Source organism: Mastigoproctus giganteus, chromosome 6, assembly GCF_048544385.1.
Source record: "Mastigoproctus giganteus isolate SK-2022 chromosome 6, ASM4854438v1, whole genome shotgun sequence".
Classification (NCBI taxonomy): Eukaryota; Metazoa; Arthropoda; class Arachnida; order Uropygi; family Thelyphonidae; genus Mastigoproctus; species Mastigoproctus giganteus.
In genome coordinates, this window is record NC_143580.1 from 631,622 (window position 1) to 651,658 (window position 20,037).

The 20,037-nt window shown below is 44.1% G+C and overlaps 1 protein-coding gene across 1 annotated transcript in view; it reads right to left on the reverse strand.

Annotated features, from left to right (window-relative positions):
• The window catches only part of LOC150083783 (glucose dehydrogenase [FAD, quinone]-like), a 153,476-nt gene that overhangs the window by 22,113 nt on the left and 111,326 nt on the right, over positions 1–20,037 (reverse strand). Inside the window, exons 8-11 of the mRNA XM_090375336.1 lie at positions 15,283–15,436; positions 10,219–10,382; positions 9,862–10,039; positions 6,310–6,532 (exon numbers count right to left, since the gene is read on the reverse strand). Coding sequence (XP_090231462.1) covers positions 6,310–6,532; positions 9,862–10,039; positions 10,219–10,382; positions 15,283–15,436 — 719 coding nt within the window. The remainder of the gene's footprint in view (positions 1–6,309; positions 6,533–9,861; positions 10,040–10,218; positions 10,383–15,282; positions 15,437–20,037) is intronic.

Sequence of the window (20,037 nt, forward strand, 5' to 3'; positions counted from 1 at the left end):
TTCTTGTGCTCTGAGAATGGTGCTGGTTATGGATGTTAAATTGGTGACTGTGAATCTCAAACATTAATAAAAATATCAATGAAAAGTTGATCGACTAAGGATTCTATCTCTATCACTTCGGCCTCCTGATTAACCCTGCCAAATCAGCCTGAATTGTCTTCTTTTTTTTTTGAAGCACCAACGCTGAAGTCCAGGCTTTTGTAGACGGTGTTCCCTTTTCAGTGGCCAAGATGCATACTGAGTTGGGAATCATATTCGATTAGAAACTCAGCTTCAACCCCCACATTGACAAGGTCATAACGAAATTCTGCCAAATGCGCTGGACTACCAAACAACAACTGCTCCACGTTAGGGATCCGGATGTGACTCGGCGGTACGTATTCACTTCCGTATACTCCATCGTGTTATGTGCGTCAGTAATCTGGGCACCTGCAGCCCCCACCAACATCAAGCGCGTGCATTCTGCCGAATACTGATTCGTTCGTTGGATTAAGCATAAACATCACCGTCCACCCCAACAAAGAACAACCGCGATGGCGAACTCACTAAACTTTGCCCAACTACCAAATCTTGTAATGGAAAGACGCCTCGTCCTCACTGCCAAAATGACTACCGGCATAATTTCGGAGACAAACATCTGGGAATTGAGCGGCTGGAGAATCCCTCAACCTGGACTGAGGTCAGCTGCCACGCTCATAGAGCATCGTAACAAACTAGCCCTTATTGACCATTTTGTCCCAGGCAGATCACTGATCCTTAAGAGTCTAATTTCGACCAGGCAAACTGCACATTAATTACGAGCAGTGTAATACAGTCGAATATAATGACAAAGGTATATCTTTATGAATATATTGTAAATAATCTGAAACTGGTTCTGTTGTTGGCTCTGGGGGATGAACCTGAATCTGGATGTGTTCCCCGTCCCACAAGGCTAGTCCCCCAACCAATGTAAAACTTCTGGCATTGCTACACATCCCTTTGTATACGATAAAGATTATATACACTGTGTGATCACTGAATTATGACCACCTACCTAATACTTCGTAGGTCCTCCTTTTATCCTCAGTACAGCAGCAATCCGACGTGCCATTGATACAAGATGTTGGAAGCGTTCGGCAGGTACGGCCAACCAAGCTGTGTGTAATGCGGCCAGCAATGCAGGTATGGAGGTGATTGGTGTATCCAGACGCCTGATATGCCTTTCCATAATGTCCCACAAGTGCTCTATGGGATTGATATCGGGACACTTCGGAGGCCAATCGATATGCTGGAAGTCAGAACTGTGTTCCTCAAACCATTCCTGCACAACAAATCAGCTGCAATTAAAAAGCACCTCGAAAGAACCCTAAAAGGGGAAAACCATTCTACAGAACAAAGGCTTGTTCTTCCAGCAACATCGACCCAATTGACTGGCTCAACTACGTTGCCAGATTTTCTAATCAACCTCCAGCTCTACCTAATCGGCCACTCCTCAACCGCTCTCATCTCACTGATAGTCTCGCTACGATCCGAATTTCTAAGCAACAACTGATGCAGGCCATTAATACTCTCCCTCTCACAACAACCACCGGTGACGATGGCATCCCCCAGTTCATAATCAAATGTTTAAGCGTCTTCATCATCGACTCACTCCTCAACCTATACAACAGATGCCTCGAAGTTCATTTCTTTCCACCCCAGTGGAAGAGGTACTCCGTCTGGCCCCTTCCTAAGCACCAACAATCGACGCTCCCAAGCCAACATAGGCCCATCGCTTGCGCCTCTGTATTGCTAAAAATTCTGGAGAAAGCACTGCTACCGTCTGTCACTAATCAAATTCTCTGTGACAGTCCTCAGCAAATACACTATGGGATATCAGGAAGGTCAACTATAAGTAACCTTGTAACAAACACTCTGCACATCTTAGATGCCTTTGAACAAAGACAGGAATTGTCAGTTATATATCTTGACATCCATTCCGCATTTGATACCATGTATATACCTCATCTCCTACGTCTCTTAGAAAACTACTTCAATTTTCGGGGCGATGTATGTTCTCTGGTTCCTAGAATCTCTCCTATCGAAGAGCACCCTTGTTCTAAAGATCGGAACAAAGACTTTCACGCGTCACATAACTGCTGGTGTACCTCAAGGGGGGGGGGTCCTGTCTGGCATTCTCTTCTCAGCAATCATGGTGCCATTAATGAAAATATCAATTTTCATTAATGAAAATTGATATTTTCATTAATTTTTGAGATATGTTCGCCCGGGTTAATCTGGGTGTGTAGCTTAATATCGTCAGCATAGCAGATTATGTCTTCTCTCTCTTGAACAAATGGAATAATGACTGCAGTAAATAATGCTCCGGAGAGGACTCTGCCTTGGGGAACTCCCGCAGTGATTTTTCTTGACATTATATCTTGATCCGCTGTACAATAAGTGCAATTGGATCACATATGCTGACGATGTCAAGCTCCTTACTAGAATATCGCCATCCAACTCGGCAGCCGAAATTACTCAGCAAATCACTAGCAAACTGCAGGACATGGCTGACTACCTCAATACCTTCAACCTCCAAATCAACCCCCTAAAATCGGCACAAATAACTTATTCTCTAAAGGGCAGCCCAACAACGTTGGAGCCTGTGCTTAACGGCTCCTCAGTTCCAAGTGTTCAAACACACAAAGATCTGGGGGTTGTCTTCGACTCCAAACTATCTTTCAACGATCACATAAACCTCATACAGTCGAGGCTGAATTCACTACGCTGGGTCGCCAAACAACAGCTGCTCCACACCATCGACCCACAACTGGTAAAAAGATACATCGTATCAATCCTTTACCCGACAATACTGTATGCTTCAGAGATATGTGCCTCGGCTGCCGAATCCAACATCAAAAGAATATTCTCTGCCGAATTCTGGCTTCTAAAATGGGCCAACAGCAAACTCCACCTTCCCCCAGCTCTCAGATCAACGCAGTTAGCAGAAGCTCTTCAACTACGCAGGCTCCGGTCCTACATCGCAGAAAGAAGGCTGCTGTTCACCATCAAGATGGCCACCGGTAAAATTACAGAGCCGAACTTCTGGGATCACTGCTCTTGGCGCATTCCTCCCCCTTATCTCCGGTCTTCAGCACAGCTGCTAGCAAACCGTAACCGGTTAGTACTAACCGACAGATTCCTGCCAAAGCAAATGCTGCCCTCACTGCAAGCCATCGACGGGGACCTCCAAGAAGTGGTCAATAATAAAAAATACAGGAAGGGTATCCTCGTCGAACTGAAAATGTAAAACTGTGCTTTGTTAATAATCTGATTTATCTTTTTTTCTGATTTATCTTTTTTTCTCATGTGTATCTCTTTTGTAAATATGTTTTGTTAACCCCTGGCACCACCATGCCGTGACGGGCCTAATTGTATGTCTATCATTGCTGCAATTAAAGATATCAGAACTTAGAAATCTGCAGATATTGTTCGATGTCGTTTCCTTCACTTGAGATGACATTTTGAATCTCACTGGGGATGTTGGCTACGTGCTGTTTAATGTTTGCTTTCAAATCGACGAGCGTCTGTAAACTCTCTCTCTCTCTCTCTCTCTCTCTCTCTCTCTCTCTCTCTCTCAGGTATCCCCATCATAGCCAGAATTAACGGGGATCGAAGGCTGGCCAGAACTGCGAAAAGTTTCTATAAATGATTTCTGAATGTCGAACGGAGCAGTTCCTTCACCTCTCGATCAACGTGGGGAGCGACGTCATCTTTTGCATGAATACTACAGTCTCCAAGCATTGCATTTCTTGCAGAGGGGGAATAATGTGATCTCTTAGAAGAACGCAGTACCGTGCACTAGTTACCTTACGTACACCTTATGGGGCCATGAGGTTTCGACTCTTCAAATTAAAATGGTCGGATTATAAACTGTATCCATCGAAGCAAACTCCTTCTCTCCAGCCTTCTGTCGGCAACATCCTCATCCCAATTGTGTCCAGCCATCGTGATCCGGGCGTTGTATTCGACTCCAAACTTCGATTGAACGCCCACATAGACATGCTCCTCACACGTGCTTCAAGACTCCGGTGGATAGCAAAACAGGATCTCCTTCATATCAGAGATAAAAAGACAACCGTGAGGTACATAAGAACAGTTATCTTTCCACCTTTACTCTATGCTGCTGAAATTTGGGCGTCAGCAGCACCGTCAATAAAGAAAACACTCTTTGCCACAGAATTCTGTCTCCTAAAGTGGGCCAACAGGAAGCACAACCTTCCAGCTCTGATTCGCACCACCCAGCTTGCCGACTCTCTCGGGATTCCACGGCTTCCCACCTTAGTCCACGACCAACGCCTCCTAGCAACAGTCAAGATGGTAACAGGCATAATCGCAACACCTTCATTCTGGGATACCTGTGGCTAGAGGATCCCCCCTGATGCCCTTAGGGCCAATCCCGATCTCTACTCGCATTCAGCGCGACTCCATCTCTCGGACAGGTTCCTTCCTCAGCAGATGCTCAAGCAAACCCAAGCACTTGACTCCCACATGAATAAATTTGCTGTGACCTGACATACCGGAAAAAATTATCACCAGTAGGACTAATCAGCAATGACTGATGTGTACCTTGCATCTGTTCCTGTTTGATTGAGCTGGTGCTCGTATCTCCATGTTAAGTCAGTTCGATCATTCCTAACTCTCCTGAGGATTTCTCTCCTTTGTATTAAAATATGTTTTCGTTTGTAAAATTACCTTTTTTTGTAAATAATTTGATTTTTGTAAATTTGATTTTCCCTGGAAGTTTCGGGAGGCTGTAAACCCCCTGGCTTTATGGCCGTCAAGGGCAATAAAGATTATCTCTCTCTAAATACCACTACTTTGCTTATTGGAGGCTTGAAGTGGTGAAACCCATGTTTAGTCTCTAGAGCAAAGTTTGCGGCATCCCCCTCCCCCCATACTTCTCCTTCAACCCATGCACGGTACTAAGTACTACAGGTTTTGATACCTTTCGTGTTTGGGGTTTTCATAAAAAAAAAAAAAAAAAAAAAAACTACGCTGTGAATCCACACCATGACGCATCAGACCACAAGGTCATTCGAGCCCATCTATTGTTAAGTTCCATACGAACCAGAAATCGTAGATCAAAGTGTGTTCGTTGTTGCTGATCACGAGACTTTAATTCTTGCACTACGTGAATCTTGTATGGGAAACACCGAAAAATTATTCGAAGCACTTTACGTACAGTGGATCAAGGAGGGTTCAAGTCTCTTGACACTCATTTAGTAGTCCACTACTGACTGGCAGAGTTTCGCATTCTGACCATTGCGACCGCCACTTTATCCACTACCCCTGTTCCGATACGTGTTCGTCTGGTCTCCTGCCTGGAATTACACCTGACTCACTCCCCGGTCGGTCTCTTCAAAGTTCTTATTAGTTTTCGAAGCCCCACTGACTGTGGCCCATCGTTTGATTGTGGAAAATAACCCGATTATTTCGTTTGATGGATATCATCGAAATATGTCGAAATGCAAATAGCGTTTTCAGCGTCATCTGGTGGCGCGGAGAGGGGAAGGGCCGGATTCAACGCTTTTGGAGGACTTACTAGAAACGGCAGTATCGAAAAAGGTTCCAAACAATCTGTTGGATGTCAGTACGTCACGCGCAGCTGGGCACTTTAAATGAACGAGCGCAGTCTTGTGTCTCTAATTTTCGGGAACTCCCTTATAATCGCGAAACCCCCGCGGTATTAACAACGGGGGAATCAGGTCCGTGGACCGTGGGATCTGTTCTACATCCGACGTACCAGAGGTCGTGATCGTCTGCTGTCGTCCAACTGCTGCCGGATGTTCGTCGCGTGAGAAACGTCGAGAGGCTTCCACACTAGCGCGTGCCCAAAAGACGCAATTGGGCGAACTAGAATCATCGCGAATGAATCCTCCCCATTTACTGCGCGAAAACATTTCTTCAAAAATGAATCTTTTTTCCCCTCGTGAAGTGGGACGCAAGAATTCTGTTTACAAACTGCTTTTCGCCAACTTTAAACAATTTCCAAACTTGTTGGAAAAAGCAATTTGTAAACATTTGTGGTCAGAAATGAATCTTCCAGCTTTCGGCAGTCCCCTGCGTGGTTGAGAAGTAAATAAAAGAAAATTGTGTCCGTTGGGGATGACCTCCGGCTGAGGAGCGCTGGTGTTTATGCTCCGATCCCCGTGTTTCAGGCGTTATCTGTTGTTTCGTGTTCGGGAGCCCCAGACGACGCGGACCCCTTTATATTTCTGCGAGCTGGCCGCGACCCTTCTCAACCCCCGGGGAAAGTGGAGATTAGAAAATGAAAAAGGCGGCACTTACTTGAGTTGGAGGTCGACTACCGCAGAAGGATCGTCGGGAGGACCCATCTTGCACGTGCCGATGGGGTGGTAGATGGTCAGCGTGTACGTCTGGGCGACGCACCTCAAGTAGTCGTCGGAGTAGAGGTCGAACTGTTCGCAGCCGGGAAACACCGTGTCCAGCAGTCTCGATCCGAACTTCTTGAAGGGGGCCGAGTACCCAACCTCGACGCAGATCTTCAACGCTGCAATGGAAACATGAAAGACTTAACGCGAAAGGTCCGTGCGCAGATGGAATTTCAAAACGAATGGAATTCAACCCCCCCACACCCCCCACACACACACCTCCCGATGCACTTTTTTTTTCTGCTGAGAATTTTCCCAAAATTAAAAAAAAAAAAATCAAGAAAAAGTTTAAGAAGTTTTTTTTATGAAATTTAAGAAGAGCAAGACCGCGGTCGAGGAATAACCTTTCACTCCAACTGTTGCAGTCCGAAAAAGAGAAGACTTCGAAACGAAATAATGTTTTCAACGCGAAGGTTCTTCTTTCCCTCGCGCCTTCGTGAACGCAGAAGCGCAACGGTTAACTCATTCGGCAATTCGTCGACGAGTGCGCAAAATCGCAAACTTAAAGTGCATCCGCTGCAGCGTTCCTGTTGTACACGAAACTCCCGTCGAGGTCGCGTCCACCGAGCCATCGCACGCTTCGTTCGAGACAGAACGAAGCGGTGTCGAATTCAGAGCGTTTGCAGCGGGGAAAGAATGTAAACTTCTGGGGGAGGGAGTTGTGTACTATATTTTTCATCATTATTTAATATTTACAACGTACGTGTACGCTAGAAACTAATCTGTATATTTATGAACGCTGTTGTATACAGAGAATGCATTTTTTTGAATGTTGCGATAAGAGAAAACAAAAGGAGATATTTATTACTCAACATCTAAATAGTAACGGCAGCATTAATGACAATAACCGCAGTTTAATATGAAAATCACCGATTAAATTTTGCAAAAAAAAAAAAAAAAATTATAACGAAACACGCGAGTACTGTATCGCAGTAATCTCATTCTTCTTCGCTTTTGTGTATCAATCACTTCGTTTATCAATGTTTCCGATAACTCATTCGGGCCCTCGGCTTATACGAGGGTTCTTGCACTACGGAATATAAAATGTATTCTTTATAGGCTGCGACCGAACTGTCTCGTTTGCGGTACACAAAGCAGGAATTTGCCACAAGCACGCTCTTGCTGCGAAAAAAAAAAAAAAAAAATGAAATAAATAAAAAATAAAGGGAATCTGAAAACCATGAAGCGATGTTGCCGTCAATTGAAATAGTGGCTGCGGAACACTCCTCTCTCTGCCCATACATCGTTTAGCGCCTCCCCCGAAAGCCACCCTATAATTACAATAGCATCCGTCATTGAGGAACAAATTCGGACGAACCTATTGACAGTCGGCGATCGCGTCGTTGTCTCGTTTCAAAATGAAAATGCGGACGCGTGAAACGGTGGGTTTTCGTTACGATTTGGGCAGGCAGAAATATTTGTCCATTTTATTATTTTGATGAGCATTTTTGCGTCGTTTATTTGGCATAAATTTATTGAACTCGCCTTTTATAATTACAACGTTGGTTCCTAAAGAGCAGAAAGAAGAAAATTTCGATTAAAAACAAACAAAAAATGTGGCGAAAATTTCAAAATGAGAGGTCTTTGAACGAATGTTAAAATAAAAATTACTATTTTTTGCAGGGGGAATTTTATTCCACTGGGATAAACCTCACCCCTTGGATTCAACGCTGGAATGAAGCCATTTCTTTGACGCGACCCCAATTTCTTCCCCCACTTCAAAAATGGCTTTACTGTGACGTTTCCTCGGCAAATTTTTCCGAGAGAGAGAAAGAGAGAGGGAAGGGGACGAAGCGAAGTCGGCGAAACCAGAAAAGCGCACTTGAACTGTTCGCAAGGTCGAGTCGCCGAATTTGAGTTACCGTATTTACCCGTGCAATTGTACGCAATTCACGCTGGCTTTATAGTTTTAAAATGTTTTTTTTTTTTTTCAAATGAAACGTGCGATTTCTCCAGTCCCACTTAGTCAATAAAAATAGACAACAAAGAAAAATAAATTTTCCGTTTATACTCCGAGACAACCAAAGGTCAGAGGAATTCGCAATATACACTCAAGGCACGTGTACTTATGTACCCCCCCGCGCGTGACCACTAGGCTACTAAAACCCAATGCCGTATCCCAAGGAAGTGGACCCTCATAATGAAAGTGGACATCACACCTCCTAAATGTGACCGACAACACGAATGAGACCAAGCACAAGAACGGGACCATCGCCTGAAGTATGACATTCGACTTGAAGTGACAACCACAAGATTCAGACCAACTACCAACGTACGACAGCACCTTGTTGACAACGCGCCAATGTGCGATCCGAACCGAGCCCTAGCCTGGCTCGCTTTAATCCACACTCCCTGGCAGAGAAGGAGGGACAACTATCTGTCTTGCTGCTCCTGTTCTCCTGATGAGGCATGGGCATTCCTCACTGACCACCTGGGGACATCTCTGTCGTCCCCATACTTCTCGGATGTTTATCCCCCAGCCATCAATCTCCACCCCTTACTCTATGTATATCCCAGCGTACGTCCCACACGCCTAAATATAATCACTCAAAACTAAATCGCGATCGACGATATTTGGCTTTTCAATTCTAGCGTCCCCCCTCCCTTTTAATAGGCCCTAGCCACTGAAATCTCAGGAAATTGGGTGTCAGGGCCTGCCAGAGTAAAATGTAGAACTAATGGGTACCTGGTCTGCCTCCACGAGGCGAAGTATGGGCAACGTTGGGTCCCATCAGGGGCCCAGCGGCTAAATGGCCAGAAGAACAACGGTACAAGACATTACACACCCCAAGATCACACACTTTTAAATCTTTGGCCTTTGCGGGGAACTGGTTCACCCGCAACGAAAGCAACGTGGAGATGGGGGAAACCGCTGATGGCCGATCGTATGCACGAGTGGTTTCCAAATTGGGGTGCGCGATTTGATCCGCAATAAATCGATATTTATTAATTACGAAAACTTTAGTTTTGCGAAACGTGATTGAAAATTAAAATTAAAATTAAATATTTTTTTGATACTTCAACGCGCGATTTTATTTGATTTTGACATCGATCGTGCACGTTGAAGGACACCCTTTTGAACTTCAACTTCAATTTAAGTTTTTGTGTTTTTTTATTTGTGATCTTTTACGCGATTTTATAAAATGTAACGCGTTCCATGTTTTAATGATTTATAAATAAAAAAAAAAAACCCATTAAACTTGTTTCATCTTTCATTCCGGGATGAAATGGGTGCGCGACCAAAAAGGTTTCGAGCCCCCTGGTCTAAAAGACTACACCGAAGCCAATCGAGGAAAGAAATCACTTTTCGAAGTGGTCGCGAGCACTTCTTGTTTTTGCTCCGATTTCTGACGCACCTGCGCTCCCCCCCCCCCTCGCAGAAAGCTCTTCCCTCGTTTGCAACGATTCATTCGCAGTGTGGGGAACTAAAAGCGTCGGAAACACTCACCTTCGACGAGTATCGCGAGGTCCTCCTCGTCGGTCAGATATCGGGGATCCACCACTGGGGGGGTGTACGGATCTTTGGACCGGAGCTTCACGTATCCTTTGCTTTTCGGCCGCAGCAGGACCGGGTGGAACGACATGGAGTCCCGGTAGACGTAGGGCGCGTACACGGCCTTCCACACCTGAAACAGAAACACGTGACAGCAGCGACCAATCAGAACGATTTCGCCTTTGACGCAGGGCCGGCGATCAAATCGTTGCAAATCTAAAATAAACGAATGCGGATTCGGGCAACTGCGATTTGATTGGCAGGCACTGCGCCACCTGGCGGCTGATTTAAGGGAACTGAAGGGATGCTCACCTCGTCTTTCATTCCCGTGGCTTTGCGAGTCGACTGACCTCCGTCGGAAGCGGGGCTGCTGGAAACGAAGTGGATCTCGGCATCTGGCCAGTCGTCTGACTTGTTGGCGAGCGGAGTGTTGATGAAAGCCAGTCCCTCCACCCCTCCGAGGACAGTAAGGGGCCCTGCAACATTCGATACGGAGTTAATTCGGAAACTGACCCGTCAAAGTTACTTTTTATTGTCTCCTAAAACACACTCCCTTACCCCTGTTCGCCTGGGGGTGCACATTCGTACATACAAATGTAAGCTACAAACATAATTATCCACTTATGATTTATACATGTCGTTGTCTTAATAAATGATACAAACTATACATTGTCTAATTAATTATATCATTGTCCTATTTTTACATGACAGGCAGAGAGAGAGAGAGAGAGAGAGAGAGAGCGAGAGAGATAACACTTTTTCTAATTTTAAAAGAAATTAAAAAAAAAAAAATTTAAAGATTTTCACCTCCACAACACTGTTTACAGCGAGACAACAAAAAGAGAGGACACGCAACAAAAACAACAGAAGCGCCAGTGAGGAACAAAAACATTCCGACTGCAGTTCACTCTTCCTTTCCTGCATTCTCTTTTCTTTCCATCTGTGGGCTTCACTCAACATTTATAGGTGGAGTAATGCATTTTGAAACGTTTCACTTCTGAACCACTTCTCTGTGTGAAGCCTTTCTGGGTCTGCTTGAAGATCGTTGAACATCTTAATGGTGTTAGAAGGAAAATATCGCCGAAGGCTTCCCAGCTGCGTGAGCGCGCTACTGAGTGGAGGGGGTGGTGTCCTATTCGCCCACTTTTCCTTCATGCTGGGCCGAGTCTCCCGGTCAGCAGTTTTCCAAGCCTGAGAACGTTCTTGGTGACAATTATGTGAGACCAAGGCGTGACATCCAAGTTGGCATATAAAATGGTTCTTGAGATTGTAAATGGCTGCGTAGTGATCCTGTTTAACGATCTCAGCATCCAGTACTCTAAACCCAGGAAAGCCTTGATGGTAGCATCTGGGGCAGAAGACCAAATCTCAGTAGCGTAGAGAGGGATAAAATATATCGTTTAACAAGGTCAGGGTTCCTGATACCTACCAGTTCTTGTCTGGAGGTCCATAGCGCTGCGTAAGTTTTCTTCTTTACATGTCCGAAATGGGGTGTGAAGTTTAGGTTTTCGTCCCATTTCAGACCAAGATCAATATGTGTCCTGACTTTTTTGACCACACTGCCATTCACGCGTATTGATATGTGGTTCTTTAATACCTTGTTGGTGAAAACCATTTGGGCTGTCTTGTGTTCATTTAGTCGGAGCCCCATGCAATTAAGGTATTCTTGCAACCCGCCGATTTTGGAGTTTGCTTCGTTGTTGCGTTGTAAAGATGTGTTTTGGTCATTCGAGGTGACGAAATATTTCAAGTCGTCTGCATATACGACAAATTTTTTTTTTGATTTTGGGTCAGGAAGGGATGCAGTGCTGTTGCAAAGAGGGTAGCAGAGAGGACATCACCTAGTGGGACTCCCCTGTTGACTTGGAAGGTCTCTTTGGAAATTCCATTTATGGCAGTGATGTGTCTCTCCCTCAAAGAACTCGTTATTATAGCTAATACGTGCCCAGTTATATGGAAATATTCCTCCAAGATGGTAGTAATAGCCGAGATGGAAATACTGTCGAAAGCGGATGCAACGTCTAAGAAGACAATGTCTAATTGCTGTCTGAAGTTAAGGGCGTGTTGGATTCGAAATAGAGTCTCCATGAGATCGGTGGTAGTAGATCTTTGTGGGATCACTGAATGAAGGTACTGTGGTCTATACTCGAAGCAGTGATGGTTGATGGTATTTAAAATGGATTTCTCAAATATTTTTTGAAACGAACATCCAATTGCAATAGGCCTGTAGTCTTTGGCGAATTTAGGATTATTATTTTTGGGAACAGGTTTAACGAAGTACGTATTCCATATCTTCAGAAAGTGGTTTTCACTTAAAATTTTGTGGAAAATGTGAAGGAGCAGATCTATGATGTATACACTGCTGATCTGAATCATGAAGAGCGGGAATTTATCAGGCCCAATTGTGGCTTTATTCCTGAGGCTATTCACAGCGGCTTTAATGTCATCTCTAGCGATGCTGATTTGAGACAGTTCAGGATAGACCTCTGTCTTCAGTTTGCTGATTGCTTCACGGATTTTCTCTGTGTTGACTTCACTTTCAACTTGATTTTCTGCCAGAGGAGTTCCAAAGGTGGCTTGGGTCAATTCTGAGAAGATGTACTCGGGCATTATATGAGTACATCTTTTCCACTTAGATATCCTCCTTCCTTTCTTTAAATGTGATCGCGCCATGTCATAATGAGCTTGACGGTTCAATCGAATGAACCGCGCTCTAGCTTCTTTATATCGAATATAATCAGGTGCGTGTTCAGTGTTTTTTCCATTTTCTGAAGAGTTTTTTCTTGGTGAGACATGGTAACTTTTGAAAATAGTGACTCTGGGTTTCTCATTTCCATTTTGAGGAAGGTGTCGACAAAGCAGTTGATAAATTACAATTGTGTATGGAAAGTGTAGCCTGATGAGTATCTACTTGATTAGTTTAAAAAACTTTGGTATTTTGGGGTACATTTGTTTTTCCTAGAATAACTTTACCAAGTTGTGCTTTTTATCTGGTAGAAAATTTAACCATACAGTTTCTCTTTTCATTGTGGATGAATAATTCAGGTTTAAATTGAAGGACTAGCATGGCATTTGCGCTCTGGAGAATCATGGATCCGAAAAATGGATATAACATTTTACTGCCACTGAGGATGAAAATTTCAATCTTAAATATTATATGGAATTTTGTGCTCCAGAAGATCTATGGACTTTGAAAATGTGGTTAGTGCATGAAAATATGGGTCATCATTAGTGTGATCCACACAAAGTGCAACCATTGGAAAACTTCTACGATCGAGTTCCACTGGTTAACATCTGGAAGAAACCAGCGATCCGACATAACGAGTGTAGGTTGATTGAACAATTATTTGACGACAATGAAGATTGGGAAGAATCCCAGAAAATGACTGTCGGACCATTTCAGTTGCTGGGGTCATTGTGGCTACTGCTCGCACTGATGTCATATGTTCGAAGGACAAGACATATTCCCAACAGTTAAACTGACAAACTGTCAGGTTGAGATTATCGAAAAGCACCCTTTGTTTTGTTTTTGGTTCGTGTGTGCCTATTAATTTATTTTTGACTTAGATATGCTGAGAATATTTTTGTTTTAACTATAATTAACTTAACAACTTAATTATACTATTTTTCTCAAAAGTAATGAGCTTTTGAAACAGTGATTTTGCCACTATTTTATTTTATTCTTTATTTTTTTGTTGGCTCCCAGATATGGGCAACCTGAGAGCGGGATTGCTGCCACCCACCGGTATTGCACTACATCCGGCGGTGCGGGATTTTTGTGCGCTCAGCACTGACAGTGAATAGCAGACCCGGACCTGGCTTCTTACCTGGGGACGGGCATTAGGCAGCAGCTGCCAAGGTATTGGTTGCTCCGTGGGGCGAAGAAACCTGACAGTAACAACAGAACACAGAAATTCAAATTATTTTATTACAGTCCCCCAGAATTTCTTCTATTTTCATTTTTATGTGATGTGTCTGTAAATTACGCGTGTCCTCCGGTCGATTTGCCTGTTTTGCTGAACGAAACAGCACCGGTTTCTGTGGAAAATAATATCTTGCTATCTATGCCCGAGACCGACTAACTCAGCCACAGAGTGAAAAAAGCTCATTAAAGTTCCTCGCGTCATCGACCAGATTCGAACCCTGGCCTTTTCCACTCGGTTTTGGGAGGATGGTGACGATACCACTGTGCTACTGCGCAGGCAATACTAACACACATTCATCAACACTTTTTCCAGGCCCGTTTCGCACAGGTTCTGCGCCATCACAGTTGAACAAGGTGTAGATGGGCATATTTATTAAATCTGTTTATTGCTCTGCCAAAGAGCCACCCCCCTGGACAGCAGGAAGCTAGTGAGGGGGGGGGTGATATTTACATACAGAGGTTAAGACAGGGACATGTGTCTTCAGGCGGTTACATGGGGCCCATGTATGCTTAACCCGAAACGTACCGAACTTAAGAGTGTTTATTATTTTAAATAATTGAAAGAATTAAAGGATATTATTTTATCAAAATTGCTATAAATTACAAAAGCATGAGAGAAATGTAGAAAATATAGAGAGATGAGGCAGTCCTTCACCGGTTGTTGCACGTGGTATTTCTTCAATCTTGACTGTCCTAGTGCACAGAGCCAGGCATCTTTCATTATGTCGAGCCACCCCATATCAGGACAAAAAAAAAAAAAAAAAAATTGACACTGGAGGCAACTGCATTTAGTGACTTTGACTAACTCGAACCATTCTTGGTATTCTTCGAATCTCGGTGGTGCGATGTTCAGATGGCTGAGCACCTTGGAAGAACACTACAAATGGTTCGAGTTAGTGAAAGTTACGAAAGACAGTTACTGTGTGCCCGGGAGGTGGGATTGCGCAATGAAAATTTCCCTTCCGGTGTACAGAGGCCAGCATATGATTCCAACATCTGCGAGGAAGCGGTCAGCAAGGATCGAGATCAGTGCAGAGAGAGAGAGAGAGATGCAAGTAGCAAGGTTCCAGAACATCTCACGCCGCTACAGTTCGGTAGCGATCTGTGGAAAGGTGGTATTAATCCACGAAGTTCGCACTTGGGAGTCAGCAAGGTTTTCACCGCTGAGGGCAGACAGTACTCAGTAGACATTTTCGCCTCCCAAGTGAGACTGCATAACCTATGCAATAGTGTTATGCAGTGTTATATGTTGTATAGTGCAGTGCACACTGTGGAATAGATTAGGTGATTTATCTGCTCATCAGCCGAGCTCTTTCTCGGCTCCTTCGTTTCAGAGACAGATAAATGTCGTACGCTGAAAGAGACGAATTCCGGATGGAGGGCAAAGATCGGTACGTACTGCAAGCGATAATGAACGTGGGTTAGTGCGTTGAGTGTTGTCGAATGCTTACCAGTTCCGAAGTTGAGGAACTCGACGAGGTTCTCCCTCTTCTTCAATCGGGGCCTGACGATCGACACCGGCTGATCGATGATGAAGTGGATCCCGGACACCCCAACGTGGTCTTGGAGGTTGAGGCCCACCGGGAGGTCTTCGATCACGGGAATCTGAAAAGAAATAACGCTCTCTGTAGTCGTTCGTGCATGGCAACCGCTCTAGCTCCGCGTGTTGCGATCGAGGGTGGAGCGAAGTCACCCGAAAAACAGACAAACGAGAAGCGGAGTAAACAGGGGATGGAAGTTTGCCGTATTAGTACAATGAGGGGGGAGGGGTTCTTTGCAGCCATTTGAACCCTGAACTAGCGCGTTGTTGGATTGGAGCGGCCAAAGAATGCGCTTTTTGTCGTTCATCAGCCGCTTGGCGTTTTTTTTTGTTTATTTCACACTTCACCCTCTTAGAGAACACCCAGTACTAAGAAAGGTTAAAGAAATGCGCGCAATAAAAGTAGTTCCGAACAAGAAGACTTTTGAAACAAACTGAGCAACTCCTTCTCGTTCCGCACAATTAAATTCGAAAATTGAAATTAAAATCGAAAGTGAAAAAACATTCATCAAAATCCGACTTCTCCGGGATGGCCTCTGTGAGAATTACGGGGGGAAATTCCGGCAGAGTTTGTGCCCGCAAACGGGATATCAACTGACCCCAACGTCTCTGCATTCCACGAAGGCTTGACGACAGCACGCGATTTAACCAAAAAAAAAAAAAAAATAATAATAATAAGTAAAATAAATAAATAATAAAAATTAGTTTCCTCTCCATCTAGAAGAGTTCTGTAGCAGTTCCGTTGAGTGTCCTTCCGCCAGCATATTCCGCGTGTTTCCATTTAAGAGGGATCGGCAAGCGTTAAAAACGTTTTAATTTTCAGATCGAATTCGTGGATTCAGTAATTATTGGCGTTTTTATTTTATTAATAACATCGGTTACTGAAAGTGTGATGACCAAAGTACGAAATATACTTTTTACATAGAAGAACACAATCGCCATCTCTGGTGGTTCCATCGCTTGAAGGATTTATCGAAAGATCTGCTGAGTGTCCAAGTTAAAGAATGTTTTCACCAACTCTTTTCCAGCCTCAGTTTAATTTGTAAAGAAAAAAAAATGGCATTCAATCTGAAAACACAAACCACATGCGTTTTCCAATTAACGCAGTTCCGAAAGTTTTTCTTTTTTTTTGTTTCTTAAAACCTTAATATGGCGAAGGTAAAGAAAGCCCACACGAGAAGCAAAAGTTCGATGAAATTTCCCGGTAAAAAAAGTACTTTGCACTGTGACAGCATTTCTATTTTTGCTCGCTCGGTAAACAGACGGTGGGTGTTATCGGTCTGCAGTAGAAAGAGAGAGAGAGAGAGAGAGAGAGAGAGAGAGAAAGAGACTGTTTATTGCCCTTCACGGTCATAAAGCCAGGGGTTTACAGCCTCCTGATACTTCCCTTTGTTTTCCATACGAAAACAAATTTTAATACAAAGGAGAGAACTCCTTACGAGAGTTAAGTTTGATTGAGCTGACTTAACATCGAGATAAGAGCACCAGCTCAATCAGACAAGAACAGATGCAAGATATACATCAGTCATTGCTCATTAGTCCTACTAGTCATAATTTTTTTCCGGTAAGTCCGGTCAACAGCGAATTTGTTCAGGTCGGCGTCCAGTGCCTGGGTTTGCTTGAGCATCTGCTGAGGAAGGAACCTGTCCGAGAGATGGAGTCGTGCTGAATGCGAGTAGAGCTCGGGATTGGCCCTAAGGGCAGCAGGGGGGATCCTCCAGCCACAGGTATCCCAGAATGAAGGTGTTGCGATTATGCCTGTTATCATCTTGACTGTTGCTAGGAGGCGTTGGTCTTCGACTAAGGTGGGAAGCCGTGGAATCCCGAGAGAGTTGGCAAGCTGCGTGGTATGAATCAGAGCTGGAAGGTTGTGCTTCCTGTTGGCCCACTTCAGGAGCCAGAATTCTGTGGCAAAGAGTGGTTTCTTTATTGATGGTGCCGCTGACGCCCAAATTTCAGCAGCATAGAGTAAAGGTGGAAAGATGATTGCTCTTATGTACCTCACGGTTGTCTTTTTATCTCTGATATGAAGGAGATGCTGTTTTGCTATCCACCGGAGTCTTAAAGCACGTGTGAGAAGCATGTCTATGTGGGCGTTCAATCGAAGTTTGGAGTCGAATACAACGCCCAGATCACGATTGCTGGACACAGTTGGTTGTGATGAGGGTGTTGCCGACCGAAGGCTGGAGAGACGAAGGAGTTTGCTTCAATGAATACACCATGAATTCGGACTTAGCAGGATTGATCTTGAGCCCAAACTGGCAGGGGTAAAATGTGACTGCAGTGAGAGTGTTGTTAATTTCTGCTTTTACCAGATCTATGTCTTGACCGGGGATGATAGGAGTGAGTATCTTGATATCATCCGCGTAGCTCAGTAGATATCGAGAATGTGCAACCAGTAGTGAGATAATAGATGAAAACAGAACGCCCGAAAGGACCCCTCCTTGTGGGACTCCTGTGGTGACGAATCTAGTAAGGGTGCGATCTCCTGTATGAAGCTTTATAATTCTGTTATTCAGAAGAGAGGAGAGAAAGCATAACATGTTCCCTGTGACCTGGAGGTGGCATTCCAGGAGAGTGAGTAGTTAGTTTACTTGGACGGCATCAAATGCAGCCTCAATGTCTAAATAAGTAAGTAAGTAGCAGGTAGTTCTTGCCTTTTCTCAGATGCTGACAGGATAGTATTCGTTGTCGCTAACAGATTGGTGATTGTTGATCTGTTTGGAAGGGAATAGTGAATTTGGGCTGGATTACTGGGCAAGATCTGCTTGGTGAGGATGGGGAGTAAGGTCTTCTCCAGGAGCTTCAGCAGGCTGGAGGAGTTGGAGATGGGTCGGAAGTGTTTAGGTTTCGATGGCGACTGAACTTTGGCTAAAGGTTTGATGAGATAGTTTTTCCACTGCTGTGGGAAAATTTTGTTCGAGAGTAACTGGTGGAGGATAATTAAAAGTGGCTGAATAATGTACGGACTTAGGCATTTGAGCATGAATTGGGGAACTCCATCTTCACTGATGGTTGACGAGGCAGGTAGAGATTGATGGCTACGATCAGCTGTTGTTTTGTGATCTGAATGATGTTCAACACTTCTTGCTTGGTGGGTTCTGTTAGTAGAGCCAGATCTGAGTTTGGCGTAGGATTACGGTTAAATCTTGTGACGAAATCGAGCCACAATTCAGGATCAGGGTACCATTTGGTGGAAGTCCTTTCCATTACTTCTGTATCGCTGCCCTTTATGCCCGAGATATGGCATAACGACAGCTCCATCAGGCCAGATTTCAGGATTGAACAGTGCATCAAAATCTGCATCAGCTACATCTATCTTAAAGAAGGTGTAGGTGGGATATTTCGTGGATTGCTTGGTGACTCTCAGAAATTGAATCCCATGGGAGATTGAAACCCTCCCGAAGTGGAAGGGGTAACCTGACCTTTTTCTTTAGAATCACTGGTGGACTAGTGGATAAATTGTTTATTAAGAAAAAAAAAATTCAAAGGAAGCCCACACGAAAAACACGGCAAATTTCGAAAAAGTTTCCCGGTGAAACTACGTGTTACGAACATTTTTTACGACGCCAGAACTTCCAATATGACTCTGTTCGTGATTCAGTTAGTTAATTCAATTAGTGATTCTAAAGAAAAAAGGTCAGGTTATCCCCCCTTCCACTTCGGGAGGGTTTGAACTTCTACTCCAGACCGATAACACCCACCGTCTGTTTACCGAGCGAGCAACAATACAAATGGCCTTACGACAAAGTACTTTTGCCGGTAAATTTGATCGAACTTTTGCGTGCCTCTCGTGTGGGCTTTCTTTACCTTGGCCCTTAATATTTCTGTTTCTAAATTCCTTAGCTTTCCAACGATATGCTAGTCCATATTATCCCGTTTATTACGTGAAATCACACGTTCATATTTTCCACTCTCCTGGAAAAACTACTTCGATTTCAGAGGTTTGAAAGTTTTTCCTCTGGTATAGAGCTGAGTTGAAGCTCCGTGCGAAATTTCATTAAATTTGGTCCATCAGAAGATTAATTATCGTTGCCATCGTACAAGTATGATTGCAACGATACGAGTTACAATAATTCGCTTCTGGGGGAAGCTGAAGATGACGTCACTTCCGTAACACTTTCTGCGTGACTGTTTTTCGTCACAAAATTTTTGGAATAGCGCCATTAAATTCGTTTCTAACGCCAAAATAAACAAAGGCCAGAACGTTATTGTGTGGGTAAAATCTGCTTCGAAGGAAGAGAAAAAAAAATTGCCTGACATTGCAAAATTGCGCATTTTACACTTTCTAGAAGCGGTGCAGGGGGAGGCAGGTGACATAGTTGGTCAAAATGTGTTCTACGTGCGATATCATCCGGAATACCACACGCTGGTCCGTACGGATTTTTTCCTTCCCTCATTTCTTCGCACAACGCACTTTCGTCCACGCTGTCTTCTGCTCGAAGACAGCGTGTACGCGAACTCATTTGCGTAATTTAAAAACGACACGATGTACCTTTCAGGTCAAGCTTCCCCCGAGTTCAGCACAATTTTATCGACACCCTTCAGTATTTGCGTGTGAGGTGGGTGCGTGGGTGGGGAATGCCGCAATATAATCGTGCAACCGACGAGCGAAGATTTTTTTTTCCTTTATATACGCTGTACCCTGCGAAGAGATGTACGAAAA